The 19,329-nt window shown below is 45.8% G+C and overlaps 1 protein-coding gene across 1 annotated transcript; it reads left to right on the top strand.

Annotated features, from left to right (window-relative positions):
• Positions 1–1,849: 1,849 nt before the first annotated feature.
• TWIST1 (twist family bHLH transcription factor 1) lies at positions 1,850–3,713 on the top strand (the record flags this gene model as incomplete). The annotated part of the gene is made up of 2 exons (XM_080818861.1): positions 1,850–2,506; positions 3,054–3,713. One exon carries the CDS (start codon positions 1,850–1,852, stop codon positions 2,462–2,464), a length of 615 nt encoding a protein of 204 aa, XP_080674987.1. The 3' UTR covers positions 2,465–2,506; positions 3,054–3,713.
• Between the last annotated feature and the right edge of the window lie 15,616 nt (positions 3,714–19,329).

Genomic DNA, 19,329 nt, shown 5'->3' with positions numbered 1-19,329 from the left:
CCTCCTCCCCATACCCAAAGTCGCCACCATCCGTCAGGCCCAGGATGGGGCCTTTCGCTGAGTTAATTCTCATCTGACAGTCCTGTCTGGGGAGAGCGTGAGCGGAGGGCGGCCTGCGCAGGGCATCCAACCTCAGCACCCCTAAATCCCCCTGAAAACCGACTACTGCTTTTGACCTCTAGTTTGCCTTGCAACTAACGGATGAACACGAAACGGTTATTCTATCCCAACTCGTTCCAAAAAAAGAGAAACAAGTCTGGCATTGCAAAGAGGGGTTTCTTTTTCCGAGGCTTTCCTTCCAGCCCACCAACTTTTGTTGCCTCTGATTTGCCAGAATCTGCGTTAACACCCTCTTTAGGGCTCTGGGGTTCCTTGTTGTTAACGTATTAGAATTGCTTAAAATATACAAGTGTCCAAGTAGCTGGAACGCGTTTGGGTCACACGCAGCGTAACTGCCCACTCCACCTACTAGGAATGAAGGGTGGAGAAGGTGCCTCTCACAACCGTCAGCCGCGTGTGTTCGGGGGCTTGAACCCCTTCTCTCTCTCTTATGAGCCTACCTTTAGAGACCACAATGTGGGGCTTTGAGAGTAGGGTTGGGATGAAATGCCCACAGGGTCCTCCACCTTGGGCTGGCAGCTTAGGAGATCAGGGCCGCAGCAAAGACGCTGCACTGTCCCTCTCTGGCCCCGGTGCCTTCTCCAAGGACAGGACTGCCTGCAGAGAAAGCACGAACTGTCGCTAGCACGGTTGGAGGTGTAGACTTTTGAGTGGTAAGAACCTTTAGATCGGGTCACTGTGGAGGGAAAAGGAAGGCCCAGATGCTTCTCAGGGAGGGGTGAGAACAGGCCGGGGAGCAGATCCGCAGTCCCCGCGTCGCGGCCACGTCTTCAAAAACGCCCACGAGCTCAGGGCCAGGCGCGGCTGCTTGGCCTCTGCGACTCTGGGGGCCCGTCTACCTGGCTACTGGGGGAAGCTCCGCGGTTGCCAGTACTCCTGCCACTGCCCCCACCCCATCCATCCCAAAGCGGCCCCACGGACCTAGAGGATACAGGGGCGAGATGAGACATCACCCACTGCGTAGAAGCTGTTGCTGCCGCTGCTGTCACAGCCACTCCGGGAGGGACTGACACCGGGCACCGGGGCCGAAAGGTCCCCTCCGGCCGCTTTCCGGGGCTGCGCTCGGGTGCGGGGGCGCGGCCCGCGCGCTGCGGCACGGAAGGAAATCGCCCCGCGCCCGCCTGCGGAGGGCGGCGGAGAGGGAAGGGGGAGGGCAGCGAGGAGGCGGGCAGAGGGGCCGGCCGCCGGAGCCAGGTCGTTTTTGAATGGTTTGGGAGAACGAATTGTTAGACCCTGAGGAAGGGGGGGGGGGACGGGGAAGGGGGGCTGGAAAGCGGAAACTTTCCTATAAAACTTCGAAAAGTCCCTCCTCCCCACGTCAGGCCAATGACACTGCTGCCCCCAAACTTTCCGCCTGCACGGAGGTATAAGAGCCTCCAAGTCTGCAGCTCTCGTCCAACTCCCAGACACCTCGCGGGCTCGCCGGCACCGGCAGCGTTTCCGAGAGGCCGAGCAGGGTGTGCTTGCGGCCGTTGGGCGCCTTCTTTTTGGACCTCGGGGCCATCCGCACCGTCCCCTCCCCCTCCCGCCTCCCTCCCCGCCTCCCCCGCGCGCCCTCCCCGCGGAGATCCTCCCCGTCCCTCCTCCCGCTCCCTCCTCGGCGGGCCGCACCGCCCGGGCCGGCGCCGCGCGCGGGGGAAGCTGGCGGGCTGAGGCGCCCGGCTCTCCTCCTTTTCCCGGGCCGCCCCTCTGCCCCGGGCCTGCGAGGCCGCGCGTTGCCACCTGAGAGATGATGCAGGACGTGTCCAGCTCGCCAGTCTCGCCGGCCGACGACAGCCTGAGCAACAGCGAGGAGGAGCCGGACCGGCAGCAGCCGCCGAGCGGCAAGCGCGGGGGGCGCAAGCGGCGCAGCAGCCGGCGCAGCGCGGGCGGCGGCGCGGGGCCCGGCGGGGCCGCGGGCGGGGGCGTCGGAGGCGGCGACGAGCCCGGCAGCCCGGCCCAGGGCAAGCGCGGCAAGAAGTCTGCGGGCGGCGGCGGCGGCGGCGGCGGCGGCGCCGGGGGCGGCGGCGGCAGTAGCAGCGGCGGCGGCAGCCCGCAGTCGTACGAGGAGCTGCAGACGCAGCGGGTCATGGCCAACGTGCGGGAACGCCAGCGCACGCAGTCGCTGAACGAGGCGTTCGCCGCGCTGCGGAAGATCATCCCCACGCTGCCCTCGGACAAGCTGAGCAAGATCCAGACCCTCAAGTTGGCGGCCAGGTACATCGACTTCCTCTACCAGGTCCTCCAGAGCGACGAGCTGGACTCCAAGATGGCAAGCTGCAGCTATGTGGCCCACGAGCGGCTCAGCTACGCCTTCTCGGTCTGGAGGATGGAGGGGGCCTGGTCCATGTCCGCGTCCCACTAGCAGGCGGAGATCCCCACCCCCTCGGCAGGGCCGGAGACCTAGGTAAGGAACCGGCGCCGCCGCGCCCCTTCGCCCTTCCGCCGCTCAGGTGGCAGACGGACTGACGGCCGGGCCGGCTCCCCGTCCACCTTGCCTTCCTCAGCTCCCTCTCCCACCCCGCTCTCAGCCTTCCCAGCCAGCCGGGCTCCGCCACCTCAACCCCCGAGCCTCCCCGAAAAGCAGGTCGGTCCCGGCTAGGGAGAGGGGGATGCGCCCTGCTGAGGAGTGTACGTGTGCGTGAGTGTGCGTGACAGACAGCAGGGCGGACTGAGAGCGATTCAAGGGTCATGGGTGTAAGGACGGCTTTCTTGCCAGCGCCTCCCTTTCTTCTGGCTTTAAGTTTTCGTTCTCCTTAAAACAAATGCTTCCAAATTCCACCTCCTCCTTCTTTCCGCCCACCCACTTCCTCTTGCCCTTGGGCTGAAATCCTTCCAGGTTGTTCAGCGTAATTTCTCAGTAGTGGTGATAAGAACAGTGCTCACTAGTCTTAGCAAGCAGCCACGAAGACCTAAACAATAACCAACTTTCCCCCCTCTCTGGGTTTTTGCAGATGTCATTGTTTCCAGAGAAGGAGAAAATGGACAGTCTAGAGACTCTGGAGCTGGATAACTAAAAATAAATATATATGCCAAAGATTTTCTTGGAAATTAGAAGAGCAGAACCCAAATTCAAAGAAACAGGGCGTGGGGCGCACTTTTAAAAGAGAAAGCGAGACAGGCCCGTGGACAGTGATTCCCAGACGGGCAGCGGCACCACCCTCACACCTCTACATTCTGATAGAAGTCTGAACAGTTGTTTGTGTTCCTTTTTTTTTTTTTTTTGACGAAGAATGTTTTTATTTTTATTTTTTCATGCATGCATTCTCAAGAGGTCGTGCCAATCAGCCACTGAAAGGAAAGGCATCATTATGGACTTTCTCCATTTTAAAATGGTAACAACCAGAGGAATTTTAAGAACGTCTTTAGAAATAAAAATACGGGGATCAAACTGACTTGCAAAATCACAGTCAGTTAATTCCTTTTTACAGCCTTCCTCTGAGAGAAAAAAAAAAAACTTAAAATACAAAAAACAACATTCTATTTATTTATTGATGACCCATGGTAAAATGCAAATAGATCCGGTGTCTAAATGCATTCATATTTTTATGATTGTTTTGTAAATATCTTTGTATATTATTTTTCTGCAATAAATAAATATGATTGAAAATTTTAAGAACCTCAGAGTTTGGTCTATATTTTTAAAGCTCAGGATTAAGTTGGAGGTAAATACCTGCTTGTTTAACTCTGGAGGCACCCAGGAGGGAGGGGGGCACTAATATAAACAAAGCAGTGAAAAACGCAAATAAACTAGCTACTGACAGGCACAGGCATGTTATTTAGAAAGACAGCTTTATTATTATTCCAGTTTGGTGTTCAGTGGGCTTTGTAGCATCTATCCTTCATCTCTTATCATGTCCCCAAACGCAAAAACTTAACAAGTTTGTTATTCACTTCTCTTGCTTATATTTTGAGGAGGCAGCTGTAAAACAGTTAAATGCAAATAAGCAATATGAAGCCAGCACTATTTTCTCTTGTTACTGTGTATTTTTGTCATGCCCTCTGCTGTGTGTGAGGATTTCTAAGTAATAGGTTCATTGCACTGAAAGGATGCACAAAGTTATTAAAATGATCTATTTCTGTACACATATAAATCAGTAGGAATGCATAGAAAATAATAAAGTTTAATTCAGCAGTAAAGATAATTCCATTTGCAAAGGAATTTGTCTAACTTTTTTCGTGAATGAAAATGATATTTAGCATCTTATTTCCTTAAAAGAAAAACCAAAGTTAATATTTTTCCATGTTGATGGTACCATTCAGGAAGCATGCTCCTTCTTTATATATAAAGAACATACAACTATGGAGTAACATACAATAAACAAAGAACCTGAACTTTCAGTATCTTCAGTAACTGTTGGAACAATCACAATTTTAAGTACTAGAGCTATTCATTTTCTAATGAGCCCATTAGCAAATATATTTTATTCAAAATGACACAGAATTTTCCCCTGGTTACTTATAGGTATACAAAACCTGAAAAATAGTAACAGCAAAACAAATGGGGCTTGATTTTTATTTCATTCTGGTTATTTCTGTGCCAGGAAAATATTGGCTTTTATATCTACTATCATTAGAAGTAGTAACTTTGTATTACTTAACTTTTACATCTAGTTGACTGCATTCGGCTGTAATCAGGGAAGCTTTCAAACTGGAAAATAATTTTGCTGTCTAATTCAAACAATGGCTATGGCAAACAAGTGTATATGAATTCAAAAAGATCGTGTTTGCTCAACTCAGATTGAGGTTGTTATTGCCTGAAGGTTTTTGTTTCCCTCCCACACATCATCAGAGAATGCTGACATAACAATATTGTAAATTTACTATTCTGAATATCTTAGACCATGTTTTATGATTAGGAGCCTGTAGCATTGACTTACACACTGAGAGATTAGTGAAGGCTTGGGGAATTAATTTTTGATTTTGATAGTCCTTTACCAAATAACTACATGAGCTGGGAAAGTGATTACGTGTGAGTGTACTTGTAGGGTGTGGGTATATTTGTAGAGTGTGTGTGTGTGTGTGTGTGTGTGTGTGTATGTTTGAGAGAGAGAAAGAGTGTGTGCGGGCGCGCGCATGTGTGTGTGTGTGTGTGTGTGTGTGTGTGTGTGTGTGTGTAGGGTAGAAATGTAAGGTGGGTACCCTGGAAGAATGAGGGAGAACATCAGGATGGTAATTCTCTCTTCTGTGTGTATCATCCTACCACCTCCATTTTCTAAACTGTTCATGGAGGAATCTACTTGTTCACTAGCTTGGTATGACTATTTGATATTTCAGATTTCTTGATGTACATCAAGATGGAGCTGACCATCATTGCTGAGAAGGTAATCTCTCTTATCTCTGATGATATAAAACCCAGAAGTTTCAAAAAAAAATTTGCCTTTTAAAAATTTTTTGGTGTTTATTCTCTTTACATTTCTCATAAGAGAAAACCCTTTGGAGAAAAGCAAATGCCATATTTATGTTGCTAAACTGAAGATAGTATTTCCCCCTAGATTTTCAGGGAAATAAATAAATGAATGAATGAAAGGTGATGGATAGCTTTACTTTGAATGAGAATAATACATGGTGGAAATATTAACTATTAGAATACAATTTTCAGCTTCCGTTTGTATTCCCAATGTCCTCCCCCATATATATGCCAACAGTAATTCTTTTTTAGAAGAGAAATAAAGCCACCTGTGTTTCTCTAGCTCTACCATTATTTCCTGTTTTCATTTTATTTTTGCTACCTATTCTTATTTAAAGGACTATTGGAATGGATTACCTCTGCTTCAGAAGTGAGAATTTAATGTGGTGGCTAGACCGGGGAACTCCATCCTTTAGCCAGAATGCATTTACTGGAGAGAAAATGCTGTATAAAATTGCTTTGGGTGAATTCTAAACTACTGAGTAAGAATGTGCATCTATGTAATTTTTAAAAAATCTTTTAAATTTTGTTGCATTGATAGCCTTCCCTCATAAGAAAGCAGTGCATGTTTGTCCTCATATGAGAACATATGCACACATTTCTGAGCACATGCACAGATGATAATTCATGCACAGTTGCAGGTACCCTCCCTAAAGTGGTACATATTGTTAATAAAAGAACGTTAAATAGCAGAAACTCACATACTGCGTGTACTTTTTTCCCACACTCAACAACGGCACAAGCTTCTTGATCCTTCAGTCTTCGGGCTCATGTTCATAATAGAGCTTTTTAAGGGACACTTGGCCTCTTGCAAAAAAGTCGAGCATTTTGCACATTCCACGGTTTGGCAAACTCAGAACTGGTTATTTTCTCTAGACCGGTATCAAGTTCTTCTCAGGCATATGATTTCACTTGAAGTCCTGCCCAGGAATCCTTCAAAGTGAGCGTTTGTCCCGCTCTCATGATGTCAGGCGGTTTTCCCTGCATCTGTAATTTGAAGAAAAACAAACAAACCTGCGGGGAACAAACGCCACGGAAACCCAAACAGAACTCCGTGGGGAGCGGGAGTCTCACCTGCGGCGGGCACGGGAGGGGGGCGCCGGCCCAGACTCCCCTGCGTGGGTGGCGGGCCGGTGCCACACGGTGGGGAGAGCGACAATGTCCGTGTCCTCCTCCAACTGCGTGGACGCCCCGGGTCCCGCGTCTGGCCGCTGCGCGGAGGCGGCGGTTCCAAGTGTCAGCGGTAGCAAAAGGAGCAGCAGCAACAGAGTCAGGCAAAGGCCCAACCTCAAATTTCCAGAGACAGGCCTGTATTAGCGACAAACAGGGGTCGGGCGGGGGATCCCCAGGGGCCACTTTTCCAGAATTTTCTGCGTGTGTGTCGTAAAGTGTGCCCCACCCCCAGCACCACGAAAGTGGAAAGAAAGTGCACCGGCAAAGTGGAAGGAGAAATCGGTCACCTCATAATTTCTCAAAGCCGGCAACCCCACTCTTTCCCAAGGAACTTGGAAACCGAGACCTCGAAAATGCAGACAGGATTATTAAAGATCCTTATTTACTGAACAGCAGAAGATAGACCCAGTAAACAGGGCATGGGATACATTTGCCATTTGCTTTTTTCCCAAGGCCCCAGGACGTGAGCCCACTTAATGTTCTTAGCAAATCAAAGCACGTGTCCTTTGAAGAAGGTGTGTAATTGGAGTTTAAGGCATGTATGGAATTCCCAGATGTCTATAAAGTAAGAAGGAGCATGTGGCAGGTCACTGGAAGGTGGGGCAGGTTAAAATCACTGGCACAAAAGTCCCCCCTTTGTACTCTCCTTCTTTATAAGGGCCAGGGAGATAAACCTTGGGGACCGGATGGGACAGGATCATAATGAATATCCAGCTTCTCCTATCAGAGTCCTAGTAACCATGGCAAAAAGCACATGGTCAGAAAACCTCAAAGAAAACACTCAATTATAGCCAGGATTTCGTGAGCGCCCTGCAATGAGATCGTTTGGGGTTTGCTGCAGCGAAGGCCTCGAGCGGCTGTCTTTCTTGTTTACGTGGACTGTTTTCTTTTCCTTCCATTCCCCAACCCCTCCAGTCTGTCGATGTGTACTTATGCGTGAACAAAATTCCAGATCAGGAAAAGAAAAAAACATTTCTAAGGACATTCATCCCAAAGGCAGCCTTCTTGGGGGAGGGGGAGATTACGAGCTAGTGAAATTAAATTTCTCTAAAACACGCAGTTTAAACATCTACCAGAGAGAGCGAGCGTTCGATGAAAAGACAACCATCAGAATCAGCAGCACTTTTTTTTTTTTTAATTTCACTGAAGAATGTAGAGATGTATAGGAGACTAAGCGCGAGTTTGAATATTGCTTATTAGGCAGTTTTGCTTTGTTTTGTTTTGTTTTTGGTCTGAAGCCGGAACCGAAGGCAATCTCACTTTCCTCCTTGGGTTCAAGATGGTGCCCTCATTTACCTGCACGGCGGAGCCAGAGGCGGGAGATGTAAGGATGGGGTCGCCCAAAAACGCTGGCCTTGGCCAAGGTTGGCGTTGGGAGGGGGGCGATGTGGGGTCCCAGGAGGCTGGGGGCCGGAGCTGGGGGTTAGAACAAAGCACCACTGAGGCAAGCGGGAGGGCGAAAAGGACCCACCGGGGGTGATGCGAGTGTGACAAGTGAAAAGTTAAGCAGGTACCTGAAGGAAGTTTATCTTGCCCAGATGTTAGGGCTTTTATGAAATGTCACGTGAAGAGAACAGATGTACGATTTGCAAATGGGGCCACGCCTGTAAATACAAGGAAGGCAAATGCTTGGAGGAAAATCCAGGCATCAATCATCAACCTCCTTTTCTAGATATCTATTTTCTCCTTTAAATACTTGCTTCCGGAAAGGGAAGACACATCTTCAATCGTTAGGTGCCTCCTCCAGGAGAGGTCACAATCTTATCCCTTCCCCAGCGCCAGCTCATCCCCTAGATGCTTTAGGTGCAGAGGGTTGGGGCGGCTGGCAGATTTCTTCCCTCCCCCCCCCACCCCGTGCTATCCTTCTTCACGTTCCCCATCCCCCACGTTTCTGTCTTGGCCTCTCGGAGACTTTTGATCCTGAGAAACGTATCGGGTCTCGGTTTGGAAAAGCTGAAACTAATCAATTGCCTTTTTGAAGGGGCAGAGAGTGATAAGAGGGAAGGAATGCCAGGACTGACAGACCCTAAACCTCCAAGATGCTCAGCTGGGCTGAAAGATGAGCGGGTGATCCCTCCCTCCTGGGGCCGGGTCCCAGGCTCTGGGGATCTTTGCTGCCCATTGGGTGGGGCTTTTACGAAGTTAAGTTATCGGTTTGATTGAGGATTCTTAAAAATCACGTGTACAAATAAGAGGCTCCCCCTTCCCCCGCCCTTCCATGCAAGAAGGAAGCTCAGTTCCTAAACAAAATTAAAATGAATTAGTAGTTGCCCAGTTGTGGAAGACAGTCTGATTCCTTTCTCTGTTCTAAGAGAGATGTTCATAGAGGCTATTGTGAATATTAACGGGTGGCTCAGGCCGGATCTCTGCACATATTAAGGGTTTAAATATTTGTTGACAATACGTTTAAGACTGTACATTAAATGAATGAATTGTCTGTGGCTCTTCACTTAAATGCAACATTATTCCTAACTCACTGTTAAATTGACAATTGCACCTGGCTTATAGTTATTATATAGCTGCCCATACAGCTCTGTACATTTTTAAAATTAAAAGTTGGGGTATTTTCTTCCACAATATTAAATCTAAATTTACTGTCAGAATTTATATTAATCTTCTTTGGGTTTCCAAAGAATTGAAATAAATTCAAAATGATCACATTAGCTTTAAGGGTGACAGTTTTAAAAATGCGCAAGACCAGATGAACAGACACATCTTTTCTCTATGGGATTTAATCTAAATACCCACCCAGCCATCCCTGAAGGAACTTAACCTTGATTTATTACCTTTGGGTACATATCATATCTGGTTATGGCTCCTACAGTGTCCTGGAGGAAGACCTCAGATCCTGCCCCTTTGGGTTTGCCTAGCCAGGATGAATGTTGGGTTGAACTCCAACCCCCTGATTCTCATATGTGTTGCTTTGGGGCTTCCAGACCTCCATTTCTAAACATACTACTGGACCCAATAGTCCGAATTTCTTTTCCTCTTTTGTTTCTGAAACAACACCAATTCAAAGAATTGTTACTATTGTTGAAAGCCAACATGCAGCAGAAAGAGACCGAGTCAGTACTGCACGTTAAGTAATGATAATGAACCCTTAAGAGAGGTGCATTGATGAACCCCTACAACCATGCTCCAATCCTGGGCAGAACCCGACCTTCCAGAGCAACATTCTTTAAAAGTGTCCTTATAAATCCCTGTTCCATTATGACAGAAGGAAACTTCTGCTAGTCTCTTGCTAAGGTTGCCTCTCCCCTCATTCTGCCCTTGACTTCTCTTGCTACCCCCATCAACACACACCTTCTAAAACTTAACTTTGTAACATATTAAAGAGACCTGGAGCAGAGAATCCTTCTTCCTCTTCCTTCTGTCCAGGCCTCCACTGAGTGAAACTTAAACACACATCTCATAGATCAGTTTTCCTTCTCTGAAGTTAGGCACAGTCCACGACCCGGATTTTCAAACAGCCCAGGCTGGAGTTTGCAATATTTAATCCAGTCAGCTATTAAATGTCCTCCAGCTAAATCAAGAGTATAAGAATCCGTGGTGGGATAATGATACCAACCAAGAGCAGTTTGGTAAAGGAAAGGGGGGCTGGGAGGGGGCACGGACTGCAGGGATCCTTTGATTTGGAAAATCCTGTTTTTAGAACTCCCGTCAGAGTAATAACAAAGCAAAAAAACATGAAAGAGCAGCTCTTTGTTCCAGGATATGGTTTTAATGAAATACTACTAACACACACACACACACGAAAAGAAAAGAAATGGATCTACTATTAACAACCGTTTCTGAGACTCCGCTTTTCCTTTACCTATTAGGGACTAGCGGGCGAGCAACGTGATCCCCCCTCCCCCTTTTCTGCCGCCTCCTTCCCTCCCTAGTAAAGCCGAAGTGATTGTTCTGATGAGTCCCGGCCAGCACAGAATCCCGGACCACACTGCCCTCCGCATCCGGGCTCCAAGTCCCTTCTCCGAGCAAAGCCGGGCCCCGCGGGAACTTGACTGCAGGGCTTTGCCTTCTCCCTTCCCAAGACAGGCACCCGCACTTTGGGAGCTAGTTCTCCGGGTCCCTGGCTGGAGGCCTTCATAGAACCCCAGCACATGTGGCACCAAGGGGATAGCGTGCCCCAAATCTGCCTGCCTTGGCTCCCAGCTGACCCTGCCCAGCGCTTTTTTGTTGACTTAAAACATCCGGAGGGACTGCAACTAATAGAACAGGGCTGGGGGCAGGGGAGGAGAGCGAAGAGGCAGGGGGTGGGGAAACACCAGAGAAAAAGCAACAGCATTTGGGAAGGGGGGAGCAACCTTTTAGGCCGGGAACGAGGCATTTTAGCAGCCGCGTCTGTCATCTGTAACAGTGGACAGATAAAAACCGTCCCAGATCAAAGAGGTTCGTTCATAAATCACCCGTAAGAAATGGATTGTGAGGAGTAAAAGACACGTGTCCAATAATCTCAGCCCTGCGGTCAGCTAGCTGCCAGCGCCGCTCCTAACTCCCCCTCTCGCGGCACCCGCGCAGCGAGCGCGTCTCCCGGCAGGGGATGTATGGGGGGGGGGGTCTCTCCCTGCTAGTAGCACCCCGCTCCCCAACCGCCAACCTCCTGCCCTCCACCCCGCTGCCCCCTCGCTTCCGCCTTAGACGCCCGGCTGGGCCATCCCTGCCCCAGACTTGAGATTTCAATAAATCGGTGGACTAGATCGACCAAGGAAGTCACGGTAAAAATTGGAGTCTTCATTTCTGAGGCAAGAAAGTTGCTCTCTCAGAATCTTAGACATCTACCCCTCGAGGTCCCCTCGTAGTGTCCGTGTCCCTCTGCTGATTCCTCTAGAGAGAACTCGGAAATTTATAGTGTTACGGTGCAAACGTAAGTCAGCCCGGAGAGGGAGTTCAGCGAGAGCAGAAATTGCCTGGGCGGGTGTTTTCTGTTGGGAGTTTTCGAAGTTTCGGATGAACGGTGCTTCGCAGTCAGGTTTGCCGCACTAGCGTTATCCGTAAAGAGTACTTGCTGTCCCTAAACTAGGACCAAGTGAGTCTCTCTCTCTCTCCCTCCCACCTCCCCAGCTCCGGACTCTCTCGCACCTGCTCCTTTCTTGGTTGAAAACACAAACGAAAGCGAATGTCCAGCCTCGCGTTCTAAACTCTCCAGCCAGCTGTTCGGGGGACCCCAGAAACGCGTACTGAGCGAGTTTAGAAATGCTGTGGTTGGCCATCCCCGAAAAAGCAGCCGACAAATCTAAGACAAGATAGAGCTGGTGATTTTGTGAGGGGGATTTACGTCGACAAATACCTCTTACTCCTTCCTTCTCTCTAAGTTTTAGCATCCTCCAGATAAGTAGGATTTTGCTTATAATAGGTGTTTATGGTTCCAGGAATTGCACTTTGATCTAGGATTTTGGGGGTGGAGTGTCTAAGGGGTCTCTAGACGCTTGTCTGATTTGAATGCCTTTCAGGATGATTTATGGCAAAAGGCTCCTTCCTGACACTTCCAGATGCCAAAGCTCTTACCTTCCAGGAAGGGGTGAGGAAAACCTGCTTCCAATAGCAGCGAGGATGGGAGCCGGCGCGCCTACCGCGCCACCCTGAGGGTCACCTTAAACTGGCAGTATGTACCACCAGCCTTCTGGAGCCCCTGATAAACTTTCCCCGCCTTCCAACTAAGGAGGAGGGAGAGACCTTCTTTTCTGATGACCAAGCTACAGAGGGAAACCAAGTCACCGTTGTAAAGTTAGTCACTTGCAGTTAACTCTATTTTATGCAATTAACCACCTGCTCCCGCCCCGTTGGTGGTTTGGTGTTAATGCGATTTGACCCCCAAATGTGAAGCGGGGCGGGAATAAGCTCTCCATTGGGACCCCTGGTGGTTTCACCCGGCGGCCTAAGCCTCTGGCCGAGGCCGCGTGGATCGAAATCCTGGTTCCCGCGGGGCGGAGGCCCCGGCAGAGCTCAGAAGCAGCCGGGGCCTCGGGGCAGGGGCGGGTGGGGGGGGGCGCGATGTCTTCCCGAAAGCTTCCCGCAGTCTCAGGACGGTGAGGCGAGGCCAGGAAAAATAACCCTCCCGACTCAATTACTGCGAGCTCCACCGTGAAGCTGAAAAGCTGAAATGTGCGCCGCTGCAGGGGGGCAGGTCAGACAGGGCGGACGCCATTGCGATTTTAGGGGACCCCTAGGGCCAGCAGAGCTGAGAACGCGCTGAAGACATTTGTCAACCTGAAGCTAAAGGTGGGCCCGACCTGCAGTAGCCTTTAGCAGACGCTTTTCCCAGTGGAATCGACGTTTTCCAGCCATTTCTTCTCCGAAATGTAGTAGATTGGGGACTGGGGAGGAGGAACTTTGTTTTCTTCTTTCCCAAGGTGAAGGCAAATTAAGGAAGGAATTAGCCGCGCAGGCTTAAAGACCAGCGGTGAGGAGGGTCGAGGCCAGGGCACCGCTAGAAAACGTCTGCTTACAGAAGAAGGTTTAGCCCTGAGTGATATTCTGGTTATTTGCTTAGAATCCCACAAGGCTGGGAATCTGTGATATTTGGGGGAAGAGTGTTTGACTATTTCAGTCTTGCTTTGACGAGTCTCCACACTCCCTCCTCCCCTTGAGATTAGTAACTCGAAGGTCAGCTGTTTGCTTTCCCAATTGAGAAGTAAACTTGATTTCCTGGGTGAAACAGAATGGATTAACTCAAGAAACTTAAAAAAAAAAGTATTTTCCAATATACAAGCTTTCTTCATTCTTTATAACATTACAAAACAAAGAACCAGATCAGAGTTTATTGGTTTATGCAGAAACGATTCTGATTTGATAAGCTTAATCATATGACAAAAGACATACCAATTATTCTTCTCCTCTCTAAGGGCAACCTGAGAGTTTTTGAAAGTCACTGCCTCCTTCCTTGAGTTCCAGTCACTACATCAAAAGACTCAGGTCACCTCTTGTCTTTTCTGTATGTATATATTCAAGAGCATAAAAATATTAAATAAAAAACTTTTCCAACTTCAAACCTATCAAATGTTTAACAGCTGAAGGATATTCATCTTTAGGAGGCAGGCCAAAATGTCAATAAAAATTTAATTATTTCTGAAACATATGGGAGCACTTACAAGACCCAAAATGTGATACTAAGTATTGATATTGAGAGGAAACCAAACAATATACTTTCATATTTGCTGGTCAAGACCTTATACCCTGAAAAAGTTCCACAAGCCACAGAAATTTTTATTCTTCCTGACAGGGTTTCTAAAACTAGCATGAAAGACAGGTTGGTGGTCAAAGGGGTCATCTGTATTCTGTGTAAGGAAAAATTAGTGTTGAACTCTTATGTGTTTGGCATTTATTTTCTGTAGAAAACCGTCTGTGATGTCTATGATAGTAAATAGTATTCCAGTAGGTAATGGAGGGAAGTGCACATTGGTGTGGCCATTTTTTATTTTTAATAACTACCACAAATTGCTTTTCTGAAATGTTTCATCCAAAAATTCTTTCCAGCTTACAATTCTGCCATATTGAGAGCTAGCCCTTTATGCTGGAAGGTGACATTGGTGGTATTATTTCAGTAGCTGGCTGTGATGAACAAGACTGATATGCAACTTGGAATAATCTCCGAAGTATAATTAGGGTCTCTTAGGTAACTCCTTTTTCCACTGATGAACTCTAGCTTATTTTTCACTTACAGCTTCCATAGAACTTTTGATTTCTAAAAAAATGACCTCAAACTTCAACTGTTGAATTGCAGGTTAATTTCTTGGTCAGCTGCTACTTTTGGACCAATCCTCCGATAAACCCCGATAGTTGGTTTGATTTCGTGGTCATCATTTCCAGTTTCCCCTGGGGTTCACTTCGTAATGCCTTTAGGAGTTTCTTTGGGTACCTGGTTTTCTGCTTCCCTAGACAAGAGGTTCTCAGTGTCAACATTAGCCTGGTGGTGATTTACCTACCTTCCTTGACTGATAACCCATTTAATTGGCAGCAAAGGACTCTGGAGTTCAGACCAGAGTGTTTAAGGTATTTGCCCAAGACAAACTGGGCCTAGTATGTGCTCATTTCTCTACTTGGGAGCATGGTTTCAAAATTCCAACCAGGATAGTCAACTCCAGAATTGGCCCGAGTATAAGAACTACCCATTTTTTTCTAGCTGATCAGCTATTCCACAAGACTCACTATTTTTCTCTTTTACTACAGTTTTGCATAAACAAAGCAGATTACAGGACCACGACTGTCTGTTAGTAAGTGAGGCTGGATACCTCCCTGCATATAGATGTAACAGCTGGTAAATTATAAAGACCAGCATCCTAGTTAGCTGTTTTATCCTTTCATTTCCTAAGAATGAAAATAAGTATGTCTTTATTTTTACTAAAAATTCTAATAGTAATATTATGAGTACAAATATGAAATTACAAATTATGAATTACTTTATTTTGATTTTTACAACTACTGATACAAAGCCTTGTTTGTGAAAAAATGCCCTGAGTCCATTATTTTTGCCTCTTACAAGGATAATTACCACTAAGAATACTCTTATGAATTCAAGACTGTTGGAAAAAGAAAGATAATTTAACTAGCATGTGCAGAAACTGTTTGTTGGGCAGAAAAACCAGGAGTGTAGTTTGCCCCACGGAGTGATTATGGAATGAGGCAGAACCAAAGGAGAGTGATCATAAGTGGGTTTTCCTATTCTGTGCAAATGATCCCAGAGGCCTTTTCAATTTGTGATCTGTGATGCTATTCTTAAGTCTGACATGCTTTCTTAGTGGGTTTTATTTCATGAGTTACTGATGCAGGGGACAATTTGAAATCAAGTTGCCAGTAGCATCATTCTGGAAAGTAACATCCTAGGTAAAAGAGTGTGAGAACTTTCTCGCGTGTAGAGCCACAGGTCACTCTCATTTACTCCTGTGAACGATCTACTCAATTGTCTGATCGTCCGCCTTGAGTTAAATATCATGTAGATCTGCAGAGGCAATTTCAAAATTCTTCCCCAACCAGCTGCGTGGCTGGCCACTACGACACTGCCTTCAGTTAAGCAGACGTGTGATTTTTCAGTCAACAAACATTTCTCCGGGCCCTCTTGAAAGTCTAAAGTCTATGTAGCAGTGACTGTGTCACGTTCCTCATAACAAACAAAGGAATCTCTAATCACAGTAGGTTGGTCTCACCTGTGGATATTCGCTGCGTCTGTGCTGAAGGCCCCAACAAGAGGTTTTCTTTGTTATTCTGGGGTGGTGCAGAAAATTAGGGCCCCCCCTACCTGTGGAAGAACGGAAGTGGAGAGGCAAAAGTGGTTCACTCTGCATTTCACATTCTCAGAGTGGAAACTTTAGAACAGAGAGTAAAAGTGACCCTAGGAACATTTTCTTTTGGCCTTTGCTACTTTTCTTTCTTTCCCATGCACATTCATTATTCTGTAGCAACACCCTATAGAATATAGTTGCTTGTTAGACTAAGCTTTTTGTGCCTATCCAGCTCACTAGTAGAATCCCAGCATTTTGCTTAGCACCTGTCACATGAGATTTTTGTTGATTTGAAAATCACCATTATACTATGAGAGAAACTGAGGCAGAGAGGCAGAATTCACATCTAAAAGAACGCCCCCCCCCCCAAACGTGACAATATGACAGTCCCATACTACGATGGTGGGGTAATTCATATGCTTCTCTCTCAGGCTTAGAACAAAAACCCAAACAAGCACAAAAGTAGACATGTATTAAGACAGTGAGGTTCAGGCATTCACTGTAACTTCAATATTTTAGAGTGTCTTTCTGTATGGAGCCCACAGCTGTCATTTGCCTATATGATTTCTTTCTGTGAAGAAGTAAAGGGATCCCTTTCTTCCAGAGCTTCTGGCTTGCCTATCAGAGCAGGACTGACTTCAGGTCCCCATTACCCCATGGACCAGGTGTCCTTGTTCAATGAACATCCCTCCCGATGGTGGGTAACAGCCTTGGCACCTCAAAAGCAGTAATTGTGAAATTTAATAAGAAATCTGGCTTGCTTGTTATCAGTACACTTTCCTGTCTATGAAATTGATTTCACTGTATTTCTGTCAAAGACCCAAATACAGAGTCCCCACGTGTGCTTCTTAACCAAACAGGGGCAGTTTATCCAGAAGGCTCTCTTCTGGTCTAGCCAGTTAGAGTTCCATTTTCCTATGTTCCTGGACTCTACAGAGCTCTACATCACCCCAGCACCTCCTAAAACACTATGAACACTAGTAACTAAACAGTGCACATCAATCAGTATTTACTGAAAAACTGAAACTTACTTACTGCATATATATATATCTATCTATCTATCTATATATATATATATACATACATACACATACATTATTCCAAACCCAAGAGTGGTGGTTTAGGGATTTAAATATAATTGATTATGAATTGAAAAGAGGTATTCTAAAACTATTTTAAATTTGGCATGATTCGTATGAATGGAGAAAGCCGCTTCTCCACCCCATTCTTCTCCTGCCTTCCCCCTCACTCCAGGGATGCGGTGAACTTGTGTAATTTAAGGCAGGTGGTCCACGCAGTAGGCTGACCACAGAGGATGAGAGAGTGTGCATTTGATACCCTGACTGCTGCTCTTTAATAGACTTTAAATACACTATGACTATTATTTGGTTTTTGGCTATTACATTTATTTTCACTTTCTTTCAAAGGCTTCTCTCTTTCATTTCGTCATTTTCCACACACTGAAATGCAACCCAGGTCCAATGGCACCAAATGCAGAATTTATCTATATTGTCATCAAATTAAATGCAAACGCAATATCAAAGGGGGGCAGAGGGCACGACTATGTATGGCTCTTGGATGCTGACAGAAAATGCATGCATTTTCCTTTGCCTAGGTAATAACAATACTTTATTTTTATATAAAGCCTTTCATCTGAGAATCTCAAAGGCCTTCAAGATGTCGTCTGGGTCTGGCATTCTTCAATGGGCTGCCCTTTGTCTCTTTCAGTAAGGAAACACTCCTGCTGGACGCAGCTTCATAACTGAGCTCGCACTTGAGTGTGCCCATTCAGGGGTCCAAGGGCACCAAGTGTTTCTTGAATAGATCAAACAAATGACCAGTTATGACATTCTCAAAACAACCCTGAGAGGAAGATGGTGGCAAAGGTGATTATCTAATTTGCAGATGGAGCAGTTGTGACACAGCAGGTTAAGTGACTCACCTGAGGGCACACAGTGGAGTCTTTGTTACTGCTGGAAACAGTAGTAACATCTACCAGACCATTAGCATGGCTGTGTTTTTTTGACATCCCACCTATCTGCTCCTTGCCCTTTCGGGATGAAAATCTCTAAGAAATGGCACACTTGTGCACATTAAAAAAAAAAAAAAAAGTTCCAATGCAAGGAAGGAGACTAGAGTAGCAACTTTGGAATTGTTTAAGACAAAGAAATATGTGGGCCTTCTTCAGGAAAATCGGAGTCTAAAATATAAAAAAAAAAAAAATCCCTTGCACATAGAAAGTGGAAGTATGATCTTTAAATTCCATTCCTTATAAGTAAGAGAGCATGTGTTGATCTCAGCCGGGAAGCATAAATTTAATGTGATATGTGTTTCTGTGTGTATATATGTAAATTCTTTAAGCTATTTGCACATTTTAACACTTCAAAGAATTTTTCATTTATATCTGATTTGTAACTATCTTTTTCTTTCCTGAAATTTTGTTTCACTCATCATATCAAGCATAGTCACTGGCTTCAACATCACAGTTATTAATCTGAAAGAGGCTTGAATCTGGATTATTCCTTGGCATCACTATATGATTTACTGTTAACTCCATGTTTGACAATTCTGATTGTGATATGCCAGTTAACACGTATGTTTTAATATCCTCTAGGGACACCATCTCATAATTTACTTTTAATTTTAAAATTCAGTGGGACAGGGATCCCAACTCTGCTTTTGCAAGTAAAGTCACTTCTGGATTTTATTCCAGAGGGAGTATGTATATATATATATTTTTAACAGAGAGGATTTAATAATAAATGAGACTATAGTTTACACCTGAGCATAACTGTACATTTGAAACAAAATAATTTACTAAACAAAAGATTTCTTTGTTTCATTTTTCTTTCCTTCATCTTACATTCCTTTTGAGTTTCTAACATGGAACCTACCTTTCCAAGTGAAGGATTATTACCAAAAACTAAAAAAAAACAAAAGTTCTGGAGCAATTCTAGTATCATACATCCCACAGCCATCATCAGTCCATCTTACTGTCAGTTATATATAAAAAGAAAAATATCCTGGGTATGTATCTTTCTATTTTTCTAAGTTTAGAAATTTTCAGATCCAAGATATGTAATTCAGAAAGTTTAGAAAAAGCTGTTCCTTATATAACATTTGTTTGACCATATCAGGGGTAGAAATCTCTGTGATATGCCCATTTCTTTATCTGTACATACCATCTAGGTTCTCAGCTTAGTTTTGATCTGCTCCAGAAGAAATATGCATAAACAAGCAAGAGTAATGATGAAAAGAAGTTAAAAACTCGATGATCTTATTTTGCCTGAATTTGAGAGTCTAGAATCTATACTGCATCTTGTCATTATCAGTCTCTGTCTTCCATGAAATCTCCATTGCTTTGTGCTCTCTCTACAAATGAAGCCACATTGGAGAAAGAAGGTGAAGTTTTAGCAACATGAAATGAAG

Source organism: Martes martes (assembly GCF_963455335.1).
Source record: "Martes martes genome assembly, chromosome: 11".
Lineage (NCBI taxonomy): Eukaryota > Metazoa > Chordata > Mammalia > Carnivora > Mustelidae > Martes > Martes martes.
This window is presented reverse-complemented; position numbering and strand designations above follow the sequence as displayed.